Raw genomic sequence first — 23635 nt, 5'->3', positions numbered from 1 at the left:
TGAAATCCAGTGAGTACAACAGCCTTTGCGACAACTGTCCTTGTAGTAAAACCTGTGTAAAACAAAAGTGAATAAGACTTTAACATATGACCCAACAGTTCAGTCTCAAGTGTTCTGAGAAGACCAACTAAACAACTTTGATTTGAACTTGAACTAAATTTGTCAAACACAAAAAACTCTGCATTGCAGGTATTAAAAAAGACATGGCTTCCACAACTCTGTTTTCAGTTCATTTATCTTGTAGACTTGTTCTTTAGGAACGGTAACCTGGATAACAACCCCTGCCTATCCAGATCCATGAGAACCTTTTGCATCACTTCAAAGGTGCATTTGAGCTCCAATGGGTAGCTTAGGTTCAAACAGTACATCAGTAGGAATAACAGAGGTCAACTATTGCGATGCTCCTCAAACCACTAAGAACCGCCATACCTTCGATCAGGAGAGTCATCTGTACGCTGTGCACCCTCATGCTGTATGACAAATACTCCCGTCACAGTCTGCTTCATGGCTTCAGTGTTGGTCGAAGTGCTCTGTGAATTAGGATAGATAGATATATAGATAGAATATAATATATATGGGGGCAGGAGACAGGAAGCAAAAAATAGCACTATGCTAATTGCTGATCCTAAAATTATGAAAACATTTCCAATTTTATTAATAAAAGCACTTTAATCAGTACAAATGGAGAGATAAAACAAATACAAATAGTAAAAAGTGAAATGAATTGCAATCAATTACGTATAACCTAAGTAAATATATGTAATATACTGTAGGTCTACATCTTTGTCACACCTAGTGAATGTAACTCACCACATTTTCCTTCACAAGTTTCTCATGGTCTTAGTTCAGGTAGATGCACAAGGACTTGAGGATGCATGTATTATATGTAGTCAACCTGGGGGAAAAAACGGGAGTCATGAAAAATCTACATATTTTTGCTCATGCAATGATGGAGATAGGAGCATAAAATGTATTCTATAAGCACAGGCCTAACCATTTTAATACAAACCTTGGAGACGGCTCCCTTGATCTTTCTCCATTTCTCCATTTCCCCTCCTTGAGTAGTAAAAATCTCCATCATGCATGGAGTGTATCGGTGTAGCTCAGAAAAGAATGTTGATAGCAGCAGTACAGTTGATATGCACAGGAACTCCTTGTCCACCTAAAAGAATGAACAATGTACTTTCACTGTCAGAGCACAACATGTAACAGAGAAAGGACGTACCAGGAATTATTAGCTGTTTGAGTCCTGCATTATATCAATATTAGTGACGAGAGAAACAGCTGGTCATAAAGCCTAACATAGAAGACATGCACCTCTTTTTCAGTGAACAGAGCTGGTTGTCTGCATTTGGAGTCTGCAATCAACGGCGGTCCTTAAATTACTTCTTGCCTTCTGTATGAGAAAGTCTTCTCCATTTTCATTCTCACTATATGCTTATTGTTGTTCTTCAGAATCTCTGAAAGCAGGGCAATTCCCTCCTTTTTCACACTGTCAGTGGTTTCCCCTTGTGGACAACTGACTTTTCACATTTTCACATTCAATGCTGCCTGACTTTTGTCTTGGGCCTTGTTGTTTAGTGAATTTACCATCATCTCTGCACAGCCTAGGCCTTTGAGTTTGGTGGGGACATTGGCCATTTTAAAGTGCAACTTCATTTAGGATATTGTCAGTTTGATAGACGTTAAATGTAATGATTTCTTCAGCCAGTCTTTCTTAGAAGTGTGTTTATAATTTTGGTATGGGGTTTAAATGGTGACATTCCATGTCCCCATAGCCAGAGTAGTTGTTATTGGGCCATCGGGGTCCTCGCCCACAACCGCCACCCAAATCGCATGGCACCATCCCCATGTAGACCTTCCTGCGGGTGGTGGACCTACTGGAAGGTGGGCCCACGATGCTTTTTCGGCTGGGCCTGGCCCCGGATAAATGGGTTCCACCAGCACTGAACTAAGCCTCGGCCTTTTCAAGTTACAGTTCAGTCTTACAGCTTAAACGAGGACTGGGAAGAAACTTGGCCACATTGACTGAGTCTTGTAGATGGCGATCAACCTGATGATGAAGTAGGCTCCATAGCATCTGTTTCTGCAATTGAAAAGGGAATGCGTTGGACTTCAGACTCCTACAGGTTGACATATTATTTATGATTTATTTCAGAGATTGCAGTCAGGTTTGCAAAATAATTTTCAAGGCGAAAATCCTGCTGCTCTCCAAAATTAGTCTTTATTTCTTGGACCAATTGCTCAAAGGAGTGTGATACCCCGGCTGGCACAATTAGTTTCCTGGCATCATCTTCGAGTATGATCCTCAGTTTAATGAGCTCTGCCATTGCCCTGAACAATAACTATAAATAAATAAAAACAGACTCATTGAATATTACAGAATGAAAAACATTTGAGACAATTACATGAGTGAGTCTATACATAGATTAAATTCTAATATCAACAATTAAGGAAATTAACCAAATTTGGACAATGTCACCTTGGAGATTCCTATTGGAAATTGTTTTTAAAAAAATCAACAGTCAATTCTCAAAAAATTAAGTAGTAGCTGTTTTGCCAAGCCTAATTTTATTATGTACCGTGACATGTGATATATCGAGAAAATACTTACAAACATGTAACATGTTTACTATTACAGTTAATGTGTCTCTTCAGAGTAACTAGACGCAGGCCTCATACTGAATAGGCAGCTAAGAGGTAGTCTTCCCATGCTCAGTCAGAGAGACCTCTACCACATGTGACATGTCAAGTTCAAAAGTTCTGAAGTACTCTTGATACCAGGCAGAAAACTTGTTCCCAAAAAGTGTATCCTGTCTTGCAAAATTAAAATCTTCACAATTTCTGCAAACTCTGGCAGACCAGATAGTTGTCCAACATCCCTTGGACAACTATCATTCTTTTGTTAGTTCATACCATTGTATGATACACTTTTTGTAATATGGTCATCAGTCGCATCTGGCAATCTTATATATAATAGCTACTGCAGTGTCACTTTGCAGAACATCAATTGGTACTGATGAGACAGTGGTTATCGTCAAAGGTGTCCTATGGTGAGAGGAATGCAAGTCAGAGGCAATCATAAGCTGAAGTTTTCCACTAAATGTGAGAGGTATGTTTTCAAAAGAGGTGAGCATTCTGTTTGAAAAACTATGTTGCACCTCAAATCTCAGTGTACATTTATGAACAATTGGTTTTAACTGGATATTTTGGATCAAATTTTTCCAAGGTCAAAAACATTTTCGAGATTAAATAGAAAAACAATGAGCAAGTTCTACAGCTATTATGCACTCCAACAGATCATGGGTGAGACCTGGCGGGTAGCCTGCCTGCAGTGACATAAAATGGCTGAGATTCTTAAAAATACAATCCTGTATAACTTCACAACACATACTTGTTATTTTTAATGCACACTTCAAATGGGGTCTGTGAAATTTCTGTGTTATACACTCAAAAACACCAGCACATCTGATTTCTTAGCTGTACACAATCTACAGCACAGATGCATTCAGCAGAAAAACTTTCCATAAATCCTGCCAACACATGGGCTCCTAGGTTCTCGGCTGTAACACAACTCACAGTTCTGTTAGTACACTCATTCAACTGACTATACACAACTGAACACACCATGTTGCTCCAAAATTACAAGTGGATCCAAGACTTTTTCAAACCCAAAAGTCCTCAAATTTGTTTTTACAAAGAACTGCCAAATAAATTGATGAAAGGGCAGAATGACAGCCATGAGCTAAACTGTCCAAGACCCAATACACACCACAGAGCTCATGATTTTTGCGTGAGGTTCCAAGAGGGTTACAAACCTCAAAATTGTCAATATGAACCAGTCGCTTGAACCAGGTCCACGAGTGTAATTACATTGGCTTTAAAACCTTTAACTCTGTGTGGAAGATGCTTCCTCTTCTTGTGTTTATTAAATGTATTGTAAATATGTCTTGAAAGTGCAACCAAGGTACACACAATTCACTGCAATGTTACTCTGCAGATGTGTTCCAATATGAGCAACAACATCTTTCTCCGAGAATACGTCATGGCTTTCACATAACTCACATTTAGAGTGTTCAGTCCACTCTTTGTCTTGAATGTGCATGGACAATTCTAATATATGCACAGATAATGTTGGCTTATTCTATACTGATGGTGTATGGTACAATGCTAAAGTAATTTGTACCTACTATGCTTTCTGGTAACACAATGTTTACACTGTCATATACATATCACTGAAAGAAATAGAAATATGCATTTGCAAATGACTATACCAAAAACAAGCCAGTATTGGGTCAGGGGGATTAAACTGCATAATGCCAACTAGGTAAAAATAAAATATGAACAACTATATGAAATTATCCTGTATTGAAGGGGAGGTGCATGAAATCTCAGAGCACGGGGATTACTCTTTATTTTGTGTTAAATTACTGTTAAAGAAAAAATAATAATTTATTATTATTAATGTGTATTTTATTTTTCAACACACACTAAATAATATAATAAAACAATAGCTCACATAAATAATTCTGCATTCCCCACTAAACTCTGATTCAGCAGAATTAAACCATTTACGTTGTCACCCTAAATATTGCACTCCTCAAAGACACCAAACTCCGCTGGCAAAAAAAAAGCAATTTTCCCAAGCAAAGCATCTCAAAACAATTCAAATTCAGTTTGCCGGACGTGGCTTTCCAACCAATATGTCGCTCCTTTGCTCAAAGTCGCAAACTCTTCAAGTAAATCAAAAAGACAACCAGGTAACACACCTCATTCAAAGTTGACAGTTCCCTAAAACGATTCCAATATTTCTGACAAACTACTATCACACGCACTACTGACCTAAATACATTTATTAAAAGATGTATGATTTACTTACCTCACTATGAAGTTGGCCATTTCCTGTCAGCACGCTAGTTAACGTCACAACAGTCCGGACATTTCCGCATCAGGTGGAGGTAGCGCATGCGCAATAGCTGTATCAGAGCCGCAGGTTGGATTGCCCTCATTGTATTGTCATGAATACATTTAACCCATCTTAAAAAAATTGAGTGCAAAAAACAAGAATGAAGCAATTAATGAACATAATCATGATTTATTTATGTAATTTTAAGAATATTATTAGTTTGCTAGTCAAACACACACCCTGGTTGTGTGTTAATAGACGTGGAGGAGAGCTGGATAGGACGATTGCAGTAGGTGAGAGTTATTGTAGAGATTCTGGGGAGAGGCAGTACAGACTATTTTCAGCATATAGATGAGAACAGATGCAGCTGTATGTGAAATTGACTCAATGGGAAATGGAATGACGTGCAATAGTGAAGTAAAAGGGAAAAAGAGGCAAAACAATAGATCAGGCAGAAGGGTCCAGGTGGCTTGAAGAAGAAGAAAAAAGCCTCTTACAGGCAGCACTGCAGGAGCAGAAAACAGCAACAACCCCACTGGTTCAAAAGGAGTGAGAGATCAGTGTGTCGTCTCAGGGTCAGGCAAACCACATCCAGTTATGTCACTTCAGATTTGTTATGTATTCCTCACTTTTTTTTACTCCCTCATCTCATCTCAGCCCTCCCCTCTTTTCTTTTACCTCATCCTTTGCTCCACTGACTTCACCCCTGCTCAATGAGGAGCTGCTCAGAGGCAGCAGCCTGCTGCTGCTGCTGCTGCAGTAACACCACACTATCTGTATGGATGTAGCCTGAATCCTCCCCCCTATTTCTTTCCTTTGCTCATACTCCTTCTTCACATTTCTGCAGAATTGACCGCCGATCTGTGACTTTGGACTAATCTAAGTCCTTTATGTCATTTGTCAATGCTGAGGAGGAACATGAAAAAGTTCAGTGTAAAATGGTCCTAAAGCCAAACTGAATATGTCTGAAAAGCTTGGCCTTACAAGGCATTTAATCTACAGTGGGTTATTATTATTATTATTATTTTTTACCTTACACATACTTTTTGAAAATTCAAAAATTGGAAAGCTGTGTAGAACATTCATATTACAAAGATTGAATGCAGTTAAACCACATATTCTTTTTAACATTATAAATTACATTGCAAAACGGAACAGAGAAGGTGAGATTTGAAATACAATAATTTTCCCCAGAAAAGAGGAGATTTATTTTGAGCAATTGTATATGAGCTTTACTCAGATGAGCTTGCTTCCAAAAAAAGGTATTCCACTATTCCGCTTTGTTTGTGTACTTCTTTTAAAAAAATGCAAGTATAGGGGGGTGGGTTTGGGGTCGGGTTGCTCTCTTGTCATTGCCTAATGATGAATTTAGAGCAAGATTTGTTTTTCCAAAGATCTACAGCACCACCAAGAGGAGGGACAAGCACGTAAAACTACTACTGCATATTTCTCAACATCAATCACCATCATAATATGACAGGGTTTTTTTTAGCGTTAGATATAAAGGACTAGACCTTAGTTAATGTTATAACATAACAGTTATCATTAGATCAATAACTATTTTTATTAACTGGTATTTTTCCCTCATGTTCTTTTCAGTCCGAGGTCAGAGATGGGCTATAGCTGCAGGTGCAGCCAGGAGCTAAGCTCTGCAGATACAACACAGATACATCTGTGGAGTAACATGCAGTAAGGAGTCAACATGGTGATGAAAGGACGGGAAAGAGAATGAAGCAAGCGCATATTTGATTTCAGTCCCAGCAATACGACGTGATGACTGGAGGCCAGCGTTTATTTATGATGTTGTCATGTCGAAATGATGGGAAGATGGTTATACTACAGTCGAGGAGCTGATGAATGAATAATTCATCAGAAGATTTAGATTATTGATTAGACACAGCACAGGCGGGACCCATTACAGGGCATCTGATCTAGCTAACAGAGAAACACACTTCTCAGTACAGATCCTAAATTAAAAGTTAATATAAGAAGTATCACAATAATAAATGATAAAGTCCAGTTTAGGAAATACACTAGGCACTCATTTCAGCACGTAACTCCAACAACCAAATGGTTCTCAAATTATTTTTTATAGGGGAAACAATAATACATTTTGGGAATGTTTTAGTTTTATCACTTAATACGTGGATAATGCAAAGATTAAATAATAAAAAAACAAAGGTTTAATTAGTGAAAAAAATTGAACAGGTCTCACGAACAACCTGCAAATTATTGCAATCGATCTACTGCCCTCTAGTGTCAAACCTACAGAAATGCACTTTAGCTTGCACGCTGTGGAAACAGCTGTTTCTTCTTCAATTGGATATGCTTCAAGCGTAAAATTAGACGGCGACCTTTAATATCTAATTGGTAATGTTTTAAATTCATTGTACTTTAATTACGGGAAAACTGTCAATCTCAGAAACGTAATATTTACAAAGGTGGGGCTTTACAACAAGGTCATTTGTTCAATCGCTGATGACAACCAAAGGTTTACCATGTTCATCCGTTATTCAAAAATACAGCTTTAGGGTTGAGCTGAATTCATCCATTTTAGCTGACTATTTGTATTTAGTGTGAGTCTGAATGGCCGTTTTGGGCCTTAAGTGGACTGGAGAACTGTCCAAGGGTCTAACCATCTTCACTTGTTGTCTGCTGTTCCCCTTCACCCTGAAAAGAAAAAAAGTGGAGTTTTAATGAGTTAAGGATGAAGGGGTAGGTAAAATCTTGGCTTTGTATTTCTACAACATGAAGGCGCTTCCTATTATTTCTATAAAATAATGCAAGTGAAGGTTTTTATTATTTTATATTAACATTCTGAAGTTATTGCTTAAAAATATAATTGAATTTGTTTGTTAAAATTGTGTTAAAAAGGGTTCACTTACCTGAGAGACACAGCTTGGGCACACTGAGGTAAAAGATACAGTATTTAACAACAACGTTCTACTTATCACAAGACGTCAGTTAATCTTATTGCATCATATGGCACCCTTATATTAATAATTATACTAATAGATATTACTTACTATTTTCTTCACATGTATCTTTCATCATCATCACCATGTGCTAGAGTCACATTTAAGACCAGGACAATAACTATACAGGTGTTATTCACTACCATTACATTATGTATACTTACATACATATCTGGACATATTGTATATATGTATATGCACACACATACAGTATCATTCAGTATATAGTAATTTGTGTCGATGTACAATAATGATCTGTTTTGAAGTTCTGCTGGGATAGGCTAACTCTGCTTCACTTTCACCTCTGAAATGGACTAAGCAAAAGAGACAAAAATAGCACCACAAAACAAGCAGTTTTCTGTTTTTCAGTGGTCACAACAACACAATATGGTTAAAAATAATTGAAAAGAAAAATCAGAAACAAACCTCCTTCATCTTTAATTTATTTGCAGTTTTGTGTCATATAGAGCAACAAGGACAGACTATGAGCAATGCAGTAGAAATGGAGGTTAGACCAGAAATGTAAATTTTCTTTTGTCTTTACATCAGTGATTTGATTTTGAATGAGTGAAACTCCCATTGCATTTGGATACAAGTTTAGGAAGCTGCTTAGCAACATATGTACAATTCCAGCCAGGGAGCAGGGAAATGAGCAATATGGCTTTGTGGCACATTCAGTCCTGATTAACAGAAAATATTCAGATCAGTGGAGGATTCCAAGGAAGAAAAGAAGCACAATCACATCACATGACACCACGCTGATGAATTATATGGTGTTGTCACAGCAATGATGATTTTTCAAAATACAAAACAAAGTGTTGACAGCACTGACTGTGAACAGAAATGAAACATATTTTCATTCACTGTCTTCATCCTCTGAATTGACTGCCAAACAGCTGCATGTTTACAATCTACGTAGCTTTTGTGCCACCCAGTGGACAAAATCCCTAAATACAACTTTATATAGAATCTGAGGAGATTTACTCAAACTGGAACCTAGTCAATGTAAAAAATAAGTTTTCTATGATTTAGGGAAAAGATGACTACCACACACAACCTTTGTATCACTGATATAGATTATTGATGCAGTAACACATTCGTTTACATACTTTTGTGCACTGTAGTTTCACCTGCTCTCGTGTTATTTATATTAATATTATTGATTTTTTTTTCCCCCTTTGGCATATCAATGGATGGCTACACAAAACAGCTTGTGTTGACACAGAAATGCAGCATCAAATGAAATCCTGAGCCAAAAACAAAGCTGGCAACACTGTATGCAAAGGCAAAATCGTGGTGGGTAAATTCATACTTTCTGTGTGTGGATCAGCAATCCTTCTAGTCTGTTACAACGGCTGCTGTGACTAGACATGCAAGTGCACATGAACATGTGTTTGTGTAAGACATCATGGGCACAAAGTTCCCTTGGCACACCGTAAGCGGCTGAGGACACACTTCTGTGACACACTCCGAGATAATAAAAACACTGCTTAAATATCCACTTACAATACATACAATGAAATAAATCAGCTAACTTTAAATTAAAGAAATCATTTCATGTCAAAATAATGCGTTTAAAAAAATGAACTAGAGGCTTCTTGTTGTTCTTCTTGTAGCCCCACTGGAAAGTCAAAGGAATGATTTGATTTACAAATATGATAATGTAAAAATTAATTATTGACAATGAAAAGATTCTGAAGCTTAACAAAAGCATTTACATTTTCAGAAATCTAATCAACAACCTGAAGTCATGTCTACCTAAATGTAGAGATGATAGAAAAGTAGCAAATTACAGACTTACGTTTGCCTACGAACTATAGATACAAACCTACCGGTTCCTGTTAGCCTTAATGTTACAATCACCTGTGACAAAAACAAAATAATAACATGAAATGTGTGTTCATTGCTTTGTAGTGCTTTTTATTTAAAGGACAATAATCCAGTAAAGAGTGTGAGATGATGATTGACAGGTGTAAAAATAATTGTCTCTTAATCTCACATTTACACTCGTTTTCACGCGCTTTTTGTTTTCGATTGATTATTTTCTTTGTCCCTCCACTAACAGTCTCTGTTAACATACGTTGTTGTCCATTGTGCCCAGTTCAGCTCCATCTTGGTTCTTCAGCCAGAATCATCGTACACCATAATGTGTGCATCCTGTGGACCAAACTGGGTCAGTACTCCTGCTCTACTTTTTCCTGTGCACAAAGTTTCACTGCAAGGACTTTCCCTGCTGCCACGCCTGAATCCAGGTCAGATGTTTTTTGTAACGTAGTGTATTTGTGAGTGTGTCCGCTGTCCCTGTGACCCATTGAACTCCAACCTCACTCCTTCAATGTGCTTTTTTTTCCTGTGTCCAAAGTTAGCAGAAAGACACAGCCAGAGACTCTTCATCATCTCATCGTGAAGGCTGCTGTGCCATGACGGTTCAGGACTGATTTGATGTGCTTTGTGAAGTCAAACGTCCACAGCACTGATTGTTTGTTGTTGTTACACTTGTGCCAGTCTCTTCTCCTTTGTCTGACTTTGAATAAAACCACACCCACTGAGGAAGCAGGACAGTGACTTCATCCTTACCAGTTATTGTCAACGCCGTTGTCTGGATGAGGCTAGAATATCTGAATTTGTGTCGACCGAGCACGGATCACTGGTTTTTGGCACTGCATTTTGCCGTACAGCTATTAGTAGGATCTGCTTAATAGCTATTATTAAGTTACATGCATCTCTAGGCCAGATACACATTCCACAGTGAGGCTACTGTATGTTTCAGCTGCAGATGATTCAGAGGAGCAGGAGGAGGAGGTAGCAGTAGCGTGGCACAATCAAATGGCCGGGTCGAATTGATCATTGTAATTATTTCTGTAATTATTTTATTTTTACTTTAATACTTTAAATCATACCAATAAATTAGAAGTATGCACTTTTTGGATGAACTATCCAGCTATATCACCTTATACTCCATGCAATCCAACACTGTGGATGTAAATGGGATAAAGTCTAAACACATACTGTGTTCTGTTTTTTTCTTTTTTCTCTCCATAATGCACAGGCCCATCTTTAAATACAAACGTGGGGAACAAAACTAGATTCAATCTAAGCAGGCATAACTGGTGAGATTATAACATTTTCACTCGTGTGTGCGGAAGTCACATCCCTTTTTGAGGCAACCTCTGCTCAAAGTCTTGTCTTCTAGCATTCAGTGGTCTGCTCCTATGTAACATGGGTAAACATTACCCATCTCCATTTGAGGAAAAATGTCAAACTGCATGAGTGGGAAGTATGAGAGGAGAGAATGAAACCTGATCGCTGTATCTCCAGCAGCTGTGAGAGGTGTATCACATATCCACTGCTTTAAAGAGAGCGATGAGATGAGCTGAAGGTGATGGAAGGAAAAGCTGAGAGGAGGATCACAACAAAAGCAGTGACTGTTTTAGAACCAGAGGCCAGTAACATCCTAACTGAACAAGCAAACCACCATTTCCAGATGCGACGGTTGTTTTTTTGTTTTTTTGGGGGGGGGGTTGGAATAAGGAGGTGATGTATTAATGATAATCACACTTGTGTGCGTTTAAGTCAGGTGAGGTGAAGACAGAGGTGATGAATGAAAAGGCAGAGTGCAGATGCAAACCTGAGCAGAGGGGAGAGGAGGTGGCAGAGGCTGAGGGGGTGGTGAATAGTCACTCCCTTTTTTCTATGAAATGTTTCTATCCGCTGCACATCAGTAATGGACATGGAGTAATGGGGAAGCTAATGGTGAAGAGTGTGACTGCCTGAAAAAGTGAAGGAAATCAATTGTTTTTCCCTCATTGACTGGAACTAAAAATGTTATCTAGGCTCGTCAGGTGTCTGGTGTCATGGAGACAATAATAAGCAGAAGTGCTTCAACTTCCTAAAACCTTACATTTGTCTTCCAATACCAATATTTTTAAGCATTCTGTTTTGTATTAATTGTCACCTAAAGCTATCAAACAGAATCTAAGGTATAGACTTAACCCCAACGTTACACTGTTATAGTGTTAGCCCAACCAACATTACAAAGCAAAATCTGGAGCTTGGTTTTTGTTTTGTTCGGACATTTTCAATAATACTAATTACATCATTTGGATTCATCACAAAACACAATGCGTGAACATATCTAGCTGCTCTTCCAACAATATACAGAGATACACCATCGATCTCAATTAATCATGATTGACTGTGATTAATCCACAGGTACCCTGTGACTTATCAGATTAAAAAAATGAAATAGTCTGACAGCCCCTGATCCACATAATCTCACCTCAGCTCCATCATTTGTAGTATTTAGTACATGTTGAGTCCCTGTGTATTAGTCTATATTCAGATTTTAAATTTTAGATTAACAAATCTCATGTCCTAAAAAATTGGTACACTTCGTGACAGTACAAAAATGACATTGGTTATAATTGACTTTTACCTTGATAACAAGCAAAACAACAACATGTTTTGTGTTTTTGAGGAAGAATTTAAATGTATTTATTAAATATTAACCTGTTTACTGACTTGAAGATGAAAACATTATTAGAAGATTTGACAGTGAGGCAATGTAGGACTAAAACCTGTGCACATTCTCTGGGTTTAATTAGCAGGTAAGTGATTAGCAGGTTCAGTAATGAGTGTATAGAAGCATTGACTGAAGGTTGTGGCCCAATATGTGGGACAAATTCCCAATTTGTGAAACAGGTTCAATTTAATGGAAAGTAAATGTACCTTTGTTCAGAGCATCTTGTGATGACCAACTAGTATAACATGTTCAGGCAAACGCATGTTGTTCTTGTGCTTGATATGTGAAGGTTCAAGTACATTACCAATTTTTTATTGCTCTAAGTGTACCAATTCTTCTGAAAATGGATTTTCCCAATATCTTAGGCCTAACGTAAACTGCTCCTCCAGTTTGGATGTTAGCCGCGTCCCTCCAGTTACTAACTTAAGTTCCTCCTCCCACTCCTGTCTTGCATAGATAGATCTGGATTAAACTTATTTAAGGTCATTCCATTTTTCTCCAAACTCCTGATTTATAATTCCTTCTCACACAAAATCCATGTTAGCAGAAGTTGGCAACTCAGAATGTGTACCTCCTGCACTCCTTCATTTTCTTAGACTTCATCTTATCATGTTGCTGCACTCTCAAGTTCCTCAGCTTCCACCTTCCATTTTCATTTTATTTAAATCCCCTGTAGCCGACTACCTGCTCCTCTACCTCCTTCCCTAAATTACATTCAAGTTCTCCGTCCTGCTCTAACTGATTTCTCCTTCTTGCCTTTCCATTTGTAGCCATTACAAAGCTGTTCGAACCTCATTTTCTCTGTTTCCATGTCCTGTCGTGCTGCTGCTCCTCTCTTTCAACAACAGTCACTTCACATTTCATTTGTTCTTCAGCACATCTTATGTCCCTCCACTGCCTCACTTGCCTGGCCCACTTTTCTCTCCTGCTCAGTCACCATCTCCGTCCATACTTTCTGCATCTAAGCGTGTGAATTGTTCTTACTCCTCACATGTCGTCTCCAGCATGGCAGCTCTCGTCTCCGTGTATGATAAGAACAGGGAAGAAAAATGCGTCCTCGTAGGATGGGGGACGTTCCCTCCCTCCTTCCCTCTCCTCACCTCTTGCTCTGTTTTCCTGTTCTGTGGCTTCATCACTCTCCCTGCCTCCTCTACCTCCCTCCTCCCTCCTCACCTCCTCTTCGTGCTCCTCCTCCTCCTCTTCTTCTTCCCCTTCACCTTCTAACACTCCTCTTGTCTCCTCGTTGTCCTGCCTTGAACCTAGCCCCAGGAATCCTCCACCTCCTCCAACACTGCTGCTTCCACTTCCTCCCCCTCCTGCTGCACTTCCTCCTCCGTCTTCCCTGCTCCCCCCCAGGCCTCCTCCGATGCTTCTTGAATGAAACAGGCTGTTCTGACGTCCTCCTCCGAGTCTACCAAGTGAAAATCCACTTCGACTGAGCACCAGCCTCCCTCCGATGCCTCCACCTGCAGGTCCTGCTGCCCTAATACCTGCCACAGTAGCATTTAAGAGGGCTGTGGTTCCCATAGGGGCTCTGAGTCTGGAGGGGAGACTGGAGCTGGATGTTGTCCTCCTGCATCGAGGACAGCTCTGAAGGAGGTAAGCTGAGTTAAATACCACAGGAAGAGCAAAAGGAGGCGGGTTGGTCACCTGGTTAGGGGTGTTACCCGGAGGCCCAGAGATGGGTGTAGAGGTAGTGGGGTTTGTCCCCCCACTTAAATCCAAGTCCATGAGCAAGGCTTCAGAGTAGCTGGGGACCATCTGTTGGTTACAGCGGATGTGCCACTCCAGCTCCGTCATATCCACCGTGTTGACCCGAGAAATGGCTCTGTAGCTGTTCCCGTTCAGGCCAATTCCAATGGCAATCCCTCCGGGGTGGATTCCATTCTCAGTGCCTCCTTCGGTTCCATCTCCTCTTCCACCTCCACCTGGTCCTCCGCCACCTCCTCCCAGGACTGCGTCCTCATCCTCCCCGAATAGCTTCTCCACATGGTAGTGGACGTATGCTGTGCGGAATTCTGACACCACACGCAGGGGCCAAGACAAAAGGAATGCAGAGGCTAACCAGAAGAAAACCAAGGCTGATGAGCAGGATCAGGGAATGCCAGGATATGTTCACGGAAATCCACATTCTTAAGGTGCATTCCCTCTCTGGCCTCCATATAGTCATCAAGACCCTCGTTCTCTCCAAAGAACCGAGCTCGCTTAGGACGTCAAAACAAAAGAGGGAGGGAAGGTATTAGGTGTGTCCGCATAATCACCAAAGTCTTATTTGAATATATTTCTTCAGTGCAAAGCTAGGTCAATAAAATATTGATTTATTAAACTTTGAGGATTTCTATTGTTCTGCATTAGAGTCACATGTTTCTGTTTGTAGCTATTTGAGCAACAGAAGCAAGTAGATGAAACACATGTTGACCATGGTGTTATTTTCTGCTCAAAGATAAGGATGGCTAGTTTTAAAACAACTTCATATTAAAATACCAAAAAAGTTTTTTTTATAAAACTATGGATTCAGCTCATAATGTTTTTTCAGCAATACCTGTGTGAGGTAGGCAGCTTCTGCACGGGCACTGGAGAAGCTAAATGGACAAATAAATGTCAGCTTATTTCCACATCATAAATGACACACATTAGGACTGAAATAAAACAGACTTTTAGTTTGATCACGAGTCTCACCTGAAACATTTTGTGAAGCGGAGGCGTACAGCAGGGTGAAGCTGCAGGTCCAGCAGCTCCTTTGACACGTCTTTCACACCGTAACGGGCGTAGTCAAATTCCGAACTGGAAGCGTGAGTGTTTACGCGTTCATGGTAGACCTGCGAGGGGAGGTGTCAGGTGGGTGTCAAGGGAGGGAAATGAGAACAAAGAAAACAGGCATGATACAAAAGGGAAGTTTTGGAAGCCATTGTAATCTATAGGGGACATACAGTATTTTTCTACTTTTTTACCAATGAATATGGTTTTTTGATGTTTGTGAAATATTAGAAACGTGCTTTACACAAACAAACACAAAAGAAGAAAACTCTAGAAGGAAGTCTAGATCCAAGGATAAACCTGGATGTTTGGCAGTGGTGAGTAGTAAAGTTTGTACTTCCATAATACTTTTAGTTGTACAACCTCATTGGATGTCTCTCTCGTGTTGTTACTATTACCTATGGTTCTTCCAGTGTTGAGGCACCAAACGTATAATATGAGTCGGGTTCATTTAGAGCTGTGCTACGTAAGCAACTATGCTTAGCTTTCTGGGTTATATTCATTACAATGGCAGAGCCTGACACAGGTTACAATTCTATTGTAAAACATATAGGTAGTTGTCCAAATTAAGGAATAGGCAGACACTAGAGAAATGGAAATATGTGTACCAACATCCTGACACAGTCTGTTTTGCATAATATGTCTCCCCTCTAAATACTTTTCAGCCCCAAAAAAGACCTAAAAATAGATATTATTAATATATTGAAAAAAAAAGTACCTGTGTGGTTGTGTACGCATCTCCGTTGCGGTATCTCGTCACCTGCCTGGTTCTTCTCACATAGTGGTAGCTGATGGCCTTCCACCAAATACAGGGTGTGGCCTGCTGAAGTCTCTGCACACGCTCATACACTTCCTGTTTTAAAGGTCAATGATAACACTGTTATGATTATGTACAAAAGTACATAAATAGTATTCTACAGAATTTACATATATGTTCTAACAACAGCCTGGAAGTATGTAAAGGAGAGAACTTATTGATTTGAGCTGAATTTAGTATTTTAGTATTTAGTAATGATTATTGTATCATTTATGCTGCTAAAGATGGTGGATTTGAAAACACCTCTGCTGTTTTATAGATCATTTAGAAATGGCATTTTTGTTCCATTTATATTGTATAATATAATAGAATATACATTGCACACAGACTCTTACATTTAATGACAAACTAAAGCAAACAAATAAAAAAAAATGTTTTTCACAAATACCTGAAATTCAGCATTAGCCAACATGGCTGTCTTGGAAAAGCAGTGCCAGCATTCCACCAGGTAAACCACATAAAGCATGGCCAGGAAGGCCAGGGGGATGTAGACATAACCACTGGAGCAGGGACTTTCCAAATGCAGAATGTCATTGTAGTAGGCCGCTGAGGTCGCATCGTCATCGGCACCAAGAGGTATAGAGGCGGAGCCGAGAACAGGTACCCGACAGAGAGCACACCAGATGAGTGTGGCAAAGCAGCCGTACATGAGGAGGGTCAAGAGGAGGCACTTCCAATGGGACTCCCGACACAGGGAGGAGGCCAGAGACTGTTGAACTGGCCGTTGCTATGGAGACAAAATAAGAAAATATGTCAGATGCTTTCTGTTACTACATGAATGGGCCAGAGGAACATGCTAAAATGACTGTGGAACATTATAAATAACTACACAAAATGTCCACTCAACCATGTTGTAAAAAGTATTTTGGACCAGTGGAGGAGCTATACTAACTAATAAGGAGCAGCCATACATTGATATACAATAGAGTACAATATACATTGTTAACATACTGTGAAGAGATGCCTCAAAGACTTCAACCATTCTCTATTAGTTACTAATTATAGGCTTTTTACGATTTTCTGCCAAGGGTTATGAATTAAATTAGCATTTTTCAAAAAGCATTAAAGAGTTCTTTATCAACGAAAACTATTATAAGTAGCAATATTCAGATTTACAGTTAAACTGCTGTAAACATAGACAAACACCTGCTATTAAGATTAGTACATTTAAATAATAACATTCATCCTATTTGATATGAATATGGGTTCATATTTCAGAGCAACTGCGTGAGCTAAGGTCTTCACCTAAGGAATACATAATACAACCCCATACCCATCAGAAAGCCATCAAAGGATAAATGCTGCATATTACACACGCACACATGCATACTAACAAACACATGTGCACACACACACACACACAGCTTAGATGCTTAGACCTTTCTCTAAGTGCACATTTTGAATCAGCCTGAGTTGCACTGTTGAAGACACGCATAGAAAGAGACATAAAGTAGACGTGTGCTTTCCTGACAGTGGACATTACATTGACCTGTGCTCTTTTCCTGGATACAACTGGAAACATTAACCCTTCAAAGACATGACAACACTGATAAGGAATACACTGTACTAGGTTATGTCATCTTTGCTTATTCAAACTTTTTCAACAGTATTTTGTGTACAAGTTCATACAAGTTCAAACCAATTAACGCATTTGTCCTTAATGGTGCTGAGGAGTCATGATGGTGCAATGTTCGCTTTGCTTTCTCACAATTACTGTCTCTGAAATACTGTTGCCGGCCAACTGTTTTTCATTGATCTAAATCAGTAACAACTTTTCTTCTTCTGTCTGAGATCTTTGCTTTGTGATCACAGTCACTCCTTTAGCAACCTCAGCTTTTTTATATCTTTCTACAGTATATAAAATGTTTTCTTAATTATTATTATTATTATTTTATATTATGAGTATATTTGTTTATATCTATGTTTGTTATGTTTAGATAGGAGGAAAAAATATTAATTAATTAATAAAACAAATTAATTTGAATATTTGACAACTCACTAGAACTGAATTACCTGTCGTCTACCTTACTCTTAGGCATACATTTATTCAGCTACAGTTCAAGTTCACTCTTGTGAATTCACCATGGTTTCTACGTATGTCCTTTGTAACTGGATCATTTAGAAACCCAGACAGACAGTCTAATGTGCCCTGCGCCTTTTCTCCAGGCACATTCTCATCATTGCAATGCAGCCGGTGAAGTGTATGTGAATAATTTAGTTGAGACCAATGCTTCTTGACTGTTCTCCAGCTAAATGACTCCACTCCACCATCAGCCACGTTATTATTATTGCTGCTGTATGTTATATATGTGAATGAGAATGAAGGAGAGACGGGGAGACAGGTGGGCTGCTCCGGGAGAGAATGACTTGTGTTTTATGCATGTTCTTCTAAGGACTATGACAGACATATGAAGATGTGAGTAAAGCACCTGCATGGTAATTTCCAGGTGTCAGTTGCGCATTTGTTAGAATGTTTCTCTATTTTCTCTGTTGTTTTCCTGCAAACAACAGCGTGCAAATTGGCAAAGGAGAAATAAAGTAGGAGGCAAAAAGGAGAGTTGACAATACTGCCCCAACGTCCTGTCAGCCAACTCTGCCTGCCCTGTCAGCAAATCCATCCATCCATCCATCCACCCCCTGCCCCCTCCCTCCACCCATCCTTCAGACCATTCTCTCTGTCTCTATCACCCCCTCCTTCTCCTCTCCCATTTATACACATTCATTCTCCAACACAGGGCAGCCTTAGTGACTGGCTACTGGATACACACACACTCTCACGTTTTACTACTGCATATCAAGGGTAAGCTCTACACGGAGGACGTGAAGGGCACCTCCAGTTTATTAGTCTGCACCAATCCCTATCATAGAAAAAGACTCAACTAAAGCCACACTTATGAATGTAAAAATATATTATATATTCTATACCGCAAGTATTACTTTAAATTATTTTATTTTTTGTATTTCCTCTCTTTTCCTACATAATATTTCCTCTTCAGCACACCCTTCCTCTCATACCCTATGATTTCCTCCCTCTGTCCCATCCCAGCTAAAGCATCTCCTTCCCTTCTCTCCAGCCCCTCGTCTCCTCTCCTACTGCCTCCATGAAAGTCTGTCTAAGTGGATTGATTGGCATAAATGTGTAGTGCAGAGAGCCAAGCAGAGAGGGAGCGTGAGAGAGACAGAGATGATCATGAACTTTTCATGAATGCAAGTTTAGAAGAATGTGGAAGAGAGGAGAGAGGTGGGGGAGAGACACAGGAGAAAATGATGGCATCAGTGACAGCATACACCTCTGCAGGGAAGTCCACTGCCAAAATCATTCATTCTTGTCCTTCTCCTGCCCTTCCAGCCTCTCCTGTTGTGTGCTACTGGCTCTAGCCCTCCCCCTCCCTATCTTTCTCTTTTTACCTTCTGCAGATTAATGTTGGCAAAACAAGAGACACCCTAATAATAATAAAAAACCATAACAATCAGGGTTCTGCTGCAGCTGTGTCACGACAGGATAAAATCTTTGGAGATAAATTAGTTGTATGCGTATGTGTCAATCACTATTTGTCAGTAGGGATGAGCAGAGTCACATGAGAGCCACTGAGTTAGTCCTCTGCAATTTAACCAAATTGCCTTTGGAGCAGTGTGATGACTAATCTACCCATGAGCCAACAGGGGCGCATGATGAACACATGCAGCATAAGCAAAGAATACCATAAACAGAAACCTGAGTGCAAGTGAAAGATGGAGGGGAGTACTGTAGCCTATCAGGCTTTTACACATGATCATTTTTATTTTGTGCCTTGTATCCCTGGATGCTTTTGGTGTCGTGTCGTGACCACGTCTCTATTTCCCTGCCACTTGAGCCGGATACCACAAACCATGGGAAGAGGTCCATTTCCATGGTATTATTATAAAAAAGAGATCTGTTTGACTTAGTCCAAGTGGCGTCAACTGTCAGTTTCCAGTCTGGACATTTACACAGCCTTCGCATAGGATAATATTTCAGAGGTAAATTCTACATGAGATAATTCTGGATTCTGGATAATTCTAATAATGTCTGGATTTTAATGGATTAGCCCAACAAATGCCTCTAACAAAGTCTCTTAATTTAAATATTGGCCTTTAATGTAATGTTAATGTTAACAATGATATTGGGGGTTGTTGTTTTAGATTCTTTTTGTTTTTGTATGTGGACAGGAATCAGTAAATGTTGTTGTTTTAGATTTTTGTATGTGGACAGGAATCAGTAAATCAGCGCAGTATCTACGCTTTTAAATATTATTGTAACCACGATATTTGATTATGTCATCAAATAATCTAATGAAACCATTGCCTTCTTAAAAATTAATAATGTACCATGTAATTAGAACGACCATGCCACCAATGGGCTAACCAAACTTGTTTACAATTGCACTGCATGCATGACATTTTATAGTCAGATGTTGGATTCTAAATTTTGGTCTTTGATTTCTATACATTTATTTTATGCAGGAGAACTGATGTTTTTCGTAATCTGAATAGAACCAAAGGACAGCAAAACATGTTCTCTAGCCAAGTTAATGTCACAATTTGTTCATGGTAAAAACAAATATAATTATTTTAATTTCTCTTTAAGTCTTTAAATTAATAAAGAAAAGGAACCCTTTAGATTATCAGCAAAAATACAATAAATCTTACTTTAAACAAGTTGCACAATCATGGTTTTGGAGACATACAAAAGGAACACCTGCAGTCCAACACAGTCTGGTGAAATGTCTACCACATGTGAAAATTCACAAAACACCATGAACTGGAAAGCTTTTGTACATTGAAAAAAAAAAGAAATCAAAAAACATTTAAGTCCATTTTAAGTCAATATGAGCCTATGACAGTCTTCAGCATTTTATAAAACGTGTATTTCCTTCCTCTAAGAGTGCGAAATTGCAGTCTTTACATAGGAATTTGTTGGCCTGGGCTCTAAAGGTCGCAATTTTTGAGAAGCATTACTTCAATATCTACAACCGATAGCAGTGGAAACTTTCCATCTATACCATACTCATGACTCTCAGTGTGGGGCGCTATTTTTAAGCTACCCAATTATCTTTTCAGACACATAAACACCGCTCAGCAGCCAGCAGAGGGTAATAAACAGATAGAGTGTTGAAACCTTGGCCTATCTCCTTTTCTACCGTGTCTGTGCTGCTGCTACTGATTCAGCGGGTTAGGTGTGACTGGAGCAGCTATAATTAGCAATCCTAGCATGTGGGCGGCAAATGAAGTGAGGAAGTGAAGAGAGAGGAAAATGTGCTGTTGATGCCTGCAGTGCAGCGCTAAAAATGATGTGTCATTTCAACACAATTGGAGAGTCGTTTAGGATGATCAGGTTTCCACTCTGCTGGAACAACAAATGAATTGAGTGAGCTAAATAATGGTGTCATCATAGTCATAGTCATCTTGTTCAATAATGTGCTTTTGAGTGTTTGTACTTGATACTAATCATCAAACGATGAGAACTTTTCCTAGGTATTGTGCCGTGTTGGTAATAGAATTGACAGAGCTCTAGGCAGTGTCAGTTGCAGAGTGACATGTTCTACAATGAAAATTAGTAAAAGAAAATTCTTGATAAAACTTCATAAAATCCTAATATATAAATATGCCACCCATCTGAATAGGTACTGTAACATTTTAGACAATATATTGGGACCATATATGGTCATTTAGACTGGTTGTTCTCCTGCTAAACGGTAAATTTGATGCTAAACTAAAACTATATACTGTAATATCAAATATTTTGGCCATTTCCTGATTTACTTACTTACAATAAAGATTTTAATAAATAATTGTAATGTTATGTTAATAGTAAAGTAATATTTAAATTAAAAACCTAATAGATTTGGATTTTGTCACAGAAAAGAGGAAAACTAAATTGCATTTATCACAAGGGAATATCAATGAAATCATAACTCATCAAGACTAATCAACAAATATGGATATATTTATTTGGATGATCCATTTGACAATATGCCAGTCACCTTGTCAGACTTACTGCTCTGATCTCGATGAGACTTATCTGATGTAAGCAGGTCATCTGACCTGAAGTTGAAGATTCCACAAATGCATGCTGGCTGTTGAGATGGCACAATGTGCTATTAACATGTGTATCAATGTGTTTTGACGGTGGAATTACTGGTTATGCAGTATGAGTCATTTTGACTATCCATTAAAGTGTACTACAGTAAAATTCATTCACAATTAAATTAACACCAATAACGCTTTTTGACTGTCCTAGTTTCTATACTAACGGTGTGATACATTTGCATTCATATGAAAGAAAAGGAGGACATGATGCATTTTTAAAGACAAAGTGTAACTCCACCACTAGATGTTGCTACTCCCTACTCAGTGAACCTTTAACATAGTCAGGTGTATATTATGGTTTAAATGAACTCCAGATTATCAAATGATTCAGTATATCCATAAAGCAGAGCCACAAGGTCAGCACTGGTGAAATACCCTCTGCTCTCATTACTGTATGTAGAATAACCTTCAGGATGATGTGGCTTTGCATTATGCTTTAGAGGCAGCCTGGAAAAAAGATTTACAACTAACAATGACTGAGTTAGTATCGATTTCAGATCAGGTGTTTCAGCTTTGAATGTTACACTGACATATGGTCCTGAGGAAAGCAAATCCCACTCTGCTTTTGCTGTCCTCTTCAGTTTTCTCATCTTCAGCACTTGTGTTTCCTTGTTTATCTTACAAAAACAAAATCTCCCCATGTACATGGTCTTGTTTGTCCGCATTCTGTGTTTGCGAACCATTGCTCTGCATGTTGTTATTCTTGCAGTCCTACACAAAACTACAGCTACAATTTCTCACAGGGAGGTGGGCTGCTAATTTCTGTCAACGTTCTCAGCAGGTTTTTCTCAGTACTATAAAAGAACTCTACAACCCACGGGACGTTTTTACAATTTACCACCATCAACTGGTTCAGATTTAACTGGTTGTCTCCATCCAAAAGGAATCACTTCTACAGCTGCTGACATCAAGCATCAACTCAGAGTCAACGTGGACTTAACACTGTCTTACCTCACACATGAATCTTCTCTCAACATTGCCTCTCCAAAGTCTTTAACTTAGGTGTCCCTCTGTTATGCTTATTTTTATTTTAATTGTACAATTGTGAGACATTAAGTCATTGCAGTATAACAACTGAGAACAGGTGCAGGTGTTTGAGCTGTTAGCGCTGCAAATCGCTAACATCAGCATCAGCAATGTAAACACCGGCATTAGCTGTTTGTCCAGTATAAAAACTTTTGATTAAATTCTTTAAGTTGAGATTTACACAAAATATTTTATTTAACTGCTACTTTATAAAAATGATTTTCTAAGTGTTTGCAAAGTTGCAAATGTTATGGAACTTTCATTCATATGTTTAAAATAAAAGACTACACACTACACACATTACTTTTGAATTGTGTGATTCATCAGTAGTGTAATTGCAAGAGGTTACGTGATTATTCTTGATTCTAAATTTTAACTGTTGCCCAGAGCTACTTTTTAAATTTAATTTATTTGAAAATCCTAACCTTAGCTCATCATAACCACTTGATGTTCAGTCAACCCTTTGTTCCTCATTCTAATTTACTTTTTCAGTCCTGTTTTGCTTGTTGTAATCAAACAGGGCA

The 23635-nt window shown here is 38.8% G+C and overlaps 1 protein-coding gene and 1 long non-coding RNA gene across 4 annotated transcripts in view; both read right to left on the bottom strand.

Moving 5' to 3' along the window:
* Positions 1-170: 170 nt before the first annotated feature.
* LOC103390217 (uncharacterized) lies at positions 171-4979 on the bottom strand. 3 transcript variants are annotated; one of them, XR_003050563.1, is made up of 5 exons: positions 4880-4939; positions 1318-2086; positions 1010-1162; positions 793-895; positions 171-530 (listed from the first exon to the last, which is right to left on the bottom strand). It is a non-coding gene; the product is annotated as an uncharacterized LOC103390217 (long non-coding RNA). The 3 variants fall into 3 exon arrangements; XR_003050565.1 differs by having other exon boundaries at positions 811-895; XR_003050564.1 differs by lacking the exon at positions 1318-2086 and having other exon boundaries at positions 4880-4979.
* Positions 4980-8310: 3331 nt separating this feature from the next.
* Positions 8311-23635, bottom strand: part of LOC103390236 (transmembrane protein 151B-like) — an 18484-nt gene continuing 3159 nt past the window's right edge. The window contains 6 exon segments of the mRNA XM_008326022.3: positions 8311-14475; positions 14478-14607; positions 14946-14985; positions 15083-15222; positions 15879-16013; positions 16366-16704. Coding sequence (XP_008324244.1) covers positions 13391-14475; positions 14478-14607; positions 14946-14985; positions 15083-15222; positions 15879-16013; positions 16366-16704 — 1869 coding nt within the window. The 3' untranslated portion in view covers positions 8311-13390.

Source organism: Cynoglossus semilaevis, chromosome 1, assembly GCF_000523025.1.
Source record: "Cynoglossus semilaevis isolate Cse_v1.0 chromosome 1, Cse_v1.0, whole genome shotgun sequence".
Taxonomy (NCBI): Eukaryota; Metazoa; Chordata; class Actinopteri; order Pleuronectiformes; family Cynoglossidae; genus Cynoglossus; species Cynoglossus semilaevis.
This window is presented reverse-complemented; position numbering and strand designations above follow the sequence as displayed.